This window comes from Electrophorus electricus, chromosome 11, assembly GCF_013358815.1.
Source record: "Electrophorus electricus isolate fEleEle1 chromosome 11, fEleEle1.pri, whole genome shotgun sequence".
NCBI classification, from domain to species: domain Eukaryota; kingdom Metazoa; phylum Chordata; class Actinopteri; order Gymnotiformes; family Gymnotidae; genus Electrophorus; species Electrophorus electricus.
The window spans coordinates 10878569-10883655 of NC_049545.1; the positions used below are offsets into that span (position 1 = coordinate 10878569).

Genomic DNA, 5087 nt, shown 5'->3' on the forward strand with positions numbered 1-5087 from the left:
ATAAAATAAACAAAGGTATTATATTTATAATATGGGGAATATAAAATTCAATTTAACTGCTTTTTTGATTGTACAACATTTTTGCTCTGATGTTTTACATTGTAGCACCTCCCAAATGAAGTTTGGGAAGTTGGGAAATGAAGTTACATTTAGTAAATCAAGCGTTAAGCTTGACTAAGAAAGAATGGTCAGGATAATAATTCAATTTTAAATTATAAATGTGCTATTTAAAGTTTATTCTAACAATTTTGCCGTGGGGATAATAATTGTTAAATTATATAACTGAATTAGGAAGGACATAGTAATTTAATTGAACTGTTTTGTTTGTGCAGGTGTAATTACTGTAAAATAAAATAAAATTTAAAAAAAGCCAATTAATTGTAGTTCATCTCTAAACAATATCATTATAATTCTACAAATCATATCTAGCATTCAAAAAGACAAAGACATATGAAGTGACCTGATCAACCAAATGCTTAAAAGACTTAGTTCAATACATGTGTGCTACTGTGTGCCAAATTAACCTGCATAGAGCTGATCCAGGAGACTGTAACTTGTTTGTATTCATGATTAAATTTTGTTCAGGAATTTGTTCTTGCATTCCAAAGCCAAATTGCTCCTGCAGTATTCAGAGTGAGAGTCCTCATAAAAATACTGGAATTAGAATCTTTTGACATCACTGTGATTGACTGTGATATTCTGTTTTGGGGACATATGCATGTCAATTCTAGTATGATATTTTTTTGGCTAAAATGAGAAGATAAAAACATCTAAGAATCACAGTTTGCAAGATGTTCAATTCAGTGTACACTGGACAGTACAAAAAAAAAAGCTCTAAAAGGTGACAGAAAACTATGCCAAAAAAAACCAAAACAGAATAAGAAGAAGAATACAATGATTTCTGAGGGTTAAGTGATCATATTTTAATCTGTAGTTTTCTTCAAAACTGGGAAAATATCTGAAGTTAATCTGTTGAGATTTAACAGTCTCTGCCAAATAATCCATGAATCTTGACTGAGTTGGAGACATACAGTATCTTATGTGGAAGTACTCTGATCTTCAAACTTATAACCAAATATAATATATATATATATATATATATATATATATATATATATATATATATATATATATATATATATATATATATATATATATATTCCTTTAAAAGAGTGTGTAAAGTACATAATTTAATATAAATAGGTAAAAATAACTAAATAATTTACAAAAAATCGACAACCAACAACTACTTAATCAGTGGTCATTAAGAAGAGGGGAAAAGCGACATTGTTTGACTGAATTTTTTAAAGGTATTCAGACGGCCAGCATTGTGTTATATAAACTAGCATTGCCCTGTAATAAAATTACCTGTTATCTAAACAGATCTAAACAAAAAAACAACGAATGTTTTGACTAAAGTGTCAACGGCATCTGGATCCAAGATACACTCGCGTTTCATGAATCCTTTCATTGAGCTGATTTACAAATAATGGTTACACAGGTTGGCATATGTCAACATTTTTAGCATGAGTGGTAATGATTTCAATAGATAATAAACGATAATAAAAACTAAAGTCTTTGCTCCCGATTTCTCCTGCAGAAGGTATCATGAAGTTTGAACGTTCATAACTCCGTGCCCTCTCGCGGGTATATCAGACTGTTCACGCTGAAACTGTTGTAGAAGTGTCCATTGAACTGTGCGTTCTGGCCACCACCAAACGAGTTATAATACACGCCTCGGTTCATGGGCATGCTGTCGGAGTGCTCACTCGGTCCCCCGGTGTCTTGCGCAGAGCTGGAATGGTACGGACTCAAGGCACTTATGTTTCGACTTGTGACCTCGTTGACCAGTCCTAGAGATCCCTGCCTACCCACAGGACCTGGCGATGAGCTTAAACTGGACATACTGCTGAAGAAGTTGCTGAAGCAAGGCGCGGACGCGAGGCTCGTCGGTGACGCGCCTTTCCGGCTCTCGTTTGCGGCGTCTATTTCTGGAGATACAGACCCGCCCAGGTGCGGACTGTCGGAGGACTTAATACCTGTAATTGGTCGACCATCCTCGGCTTTGGTGCTGCCAGCGACTCCAGCGCTAGAATCTGACCTGCGTTTTCTTTTTCTACGGAAGTTTCCGTTGTCAAACATTTTTTCACAGTTTGGGTCCAAAGTCCAGTAATTCCCTTTTCCTTGGAAAAAAAGCCATAGTTAAGAATGGCACCACATAAAATTCCAATGCATTTCTGGCTCAAACCAAACCAAAATTCTATGTATCCTATAGGCATGTCGGTTTAAACAATATGCGTTATACAGTAATAACAACAGTGCAACGTCTCTGTATTAGATTCGATGTGTCAAAACTTTGTGCACTAGTTTCAGAGAGGTCACTATAACGCACAGCGCTGCCGCTTACCTGGGTCGTCCTCGTCGCGTGGCACCTTTTTGAAACAGTCATTGAGGGAGAGGTTGTGTCTGATGGAATTCTGCCATCCGGCCTTGCTCTTCTTATAAAATGGGAAGTTATCCGCCACATACTGATAAATTTGACTTAATGTCAGCTTCTTCTCGTGTGCGTTCTGTATCGCCATGGCTATAAGTGCCGAGTAGGAATAAGGTGGGCGCACGAGCTTCAATAGTTCCTCCTGGCTCGCTATAGAGAGCCATCCGAGGTCTGGAGCAGCGAACCCGGGCGAGTTGGTCAGATACTGCCTTTGGGAGCCGTAGGACGGCGGGATGAATGAGGCACTGTTGTTTCCATGTAGGTAGGACGAAGATGAATTCACTCCTGGGCCATTAAGCCACAGATATGGGTTTGGGGTTGGCGCGTAATCGCCGAGTCCATAACCCGCCGGCCGCTGCGCGCCTGGTAGACTTTGTTGGTGGTAAACAAAGTTGTCACAATACACAGCCATGTCCGGCGCGTCGTGAGCACTTTTAGGAACGGGCTGGAGAGGACTCACGCCAGGAGTTGCGGTGTGGTGGATCTGCGCCTCGATGGAGTTCATATCTCCCGTCCCGACACTGGGCACATCCAACACACTCTTACGAAACAGGCAAACTGTGCAGAATGCTCTCTACCTATCTGTTTCTGTTCCTCACGCGAAAGTGACGCAAAAGCGCAAAAAGTGCCCCGCTTTTTCGTGGAAGAGCTGTAATATTTTATACCGGTAAAGTGTGCCGAAGGCGTCGTTTACCGGGCTACCTCAACTCTTGCAGCCAATTAGACTCGCAATCAGTTTCACGGAGGCGTGGCCGACACTCGAGGACCGTTGAGAGATTGCAAAATTCATTCGCACCACGGAAGATGAAGCTAAGGCTAAGTAGATCAAACGCATCTGATAACAGAAACGGGGCATTTTCCCCCATTACGTTAATACAAATGTATTTGGTAAGCAACAAGCTACAAATGACTCCCACATCGCTTAGCTATACCTCTCACTACAGAAAATGCATAAGACGTTGGCTCTGCCACCTGTTCGTATGATTTTCTATGCCCTATAGGCTAGCTAAAACCCAAGGTGATGTCCAGGATGGGCCACAATCACATTCAGTCACAATCGTTTTTTATTTTTATTGCTTCATTGGGGATAGTCCAACATTTCTAGCAAACTAAGGTTTCCATAATAAATGCACTATTAAGCCGCATTTTAAAAGGATTGATTTGGATCTCATAATTTAAGATATGCTTAATGTGATTAGTTTAATGATTTAGAGCCATAAAACAAATGACTTCTATTATATGTAATTAATTATAATAATTATTTATTATTACTACAACTAAATTAATGTTGTATGGTTGTTAAATATGTTCTATTCGTTAAACATACATAAATAAAGAATGCTATATAAGTCTTCTAATTTCCTAGTATTTTTATGATAAAATAACTTTTTTTAAATGTTTTAATTTTTTAGAAAAGGTAGATTTACTTTTAACTTTTGTTTGCCGCAGCAATGTTTTGTTTTCCATTTTCAGACGTCACTGACGGTCAAAGAAATTGTTGTAGAACTGCACGCCGAATTATGCTACATCTTACTTCCAAAGAAAGAAAGTCCAGTAGAAACATTTCGTTAGATGTCCGATTTTCAATTAAAAGTAAAGTTCAATTAAAAGTATTATCATTGTCAGTAAGTTACTACTGTCACTGGGATATAACGCCTTATTTAAATCCTCTTATTTGTTTACTCGTTTTAATTTTATTCGTTTGGTGTGCGGGGTTGACTTTCCCATTTATATCAGGATCAAGTGAAGGGCTAAGGCGCAATTTGTGAGCACTTGGTGCATCCTGTGTATTTATGGCGTGAGCACGTTGAAACGCGTTGGGGATGCTTACGAAGAAAAAGGTCAGTGTTAGAGCAATATTAAAACACATACGTTATAAAAAGTTAAAAACATATAGCAATAGAAATAACAATATAGTCAGAAGAATCATATTCCCCGCATGATGGAATGATTTTTGAGAATTTAGTCACGGGAAATCTTAAATCTTGTTGGCAGTATTTTGGGAGTATGACCGTTTATTACTAAATGTGACTACGGACTGCTTTTAGCACCGCTTAAACTATTTTGAAAAAACATTGAAACTATCATGCATTTGCAAATAAAAGGCATTTTAACTGCGTCTTACTAAATATTCATGTAATAATGTTTGCCGTATCATGCCTATAATCTTACACAAGCTCCTTTCTAAGACGAACAGCGCCAGCTCGTGGCAAAACTGGAAAGAAGAATTAATAGAACCAAATGAACCTGGTTCAGTTAAAAAGGATGGAAGACCGACCCAATCGCTGCCAACATTTGAAATCTATGAACAGGTAATGTTGCATTTAGTTGGATTTTAGAACTTCACTCTGGACCTCACATTCAGCTACTAACTCACTGATCATTTATAGATATTCTGATTCGAAGTAATTTCAAGACTGGCTCTAAGGGCGCGGAAGCGTGCATTGCTCCCTCAGTTTACATTTTTACATCCTCAATTAAACCCTAATCCCAGTCTTGCCCAAATAAATCACGCCGCTAAATGTAACCATTTCCCTGACCACTTACAAGACAATGAGCAGGGCAAATTACCTTAATGGTAATGGGATGTCAT

The 5087-nt window shown here is 38.3% G+C and overlaps 1 protein-coding gene across 1 annotated transcript; it reads right to left on the reverse strand.

Moving 5' to 3' along the window:
• Positions 1 to 1623: 1623 nt before the first annotated feature.
• Positions 1624 to 2999, reverse strand: foxi2 (forkhead box I2). Its single transcript, XM_027013085.2, has 2 exons — positions 2408 to 2999; positions 1624 to 2183 (listed from the first exon to the last, which is right to left on the reverse strand). Exons 1-2 carry the CDS (start codon positions 2997 to 2999, stop codon positions 1624 to 1626), a joined length of 1152 nt encoding a protein of 383 aa, XP_026868886.2.
• Between the last annotated feature and the right edge of the window lie 2088 nt (positions 3000 to 5087).

Bases quoted from the DNA above. Each gene is read 5' to 3' on its own strand.
- foxi2 (XM_027013085.2), bottom strand. From the start codon at position 2,999: ATGAACTCCATCGAGGCGCAGATCCACCACACCGCAACTCCTGGCGTG. The intron at 2,184-2,407 runs GTAAGCGGCAGC...TTTTTTTCCAAG, and splicing joins ACGCGACGAGGACGACCCAG to GAAAAGGGAATTACTGGACT.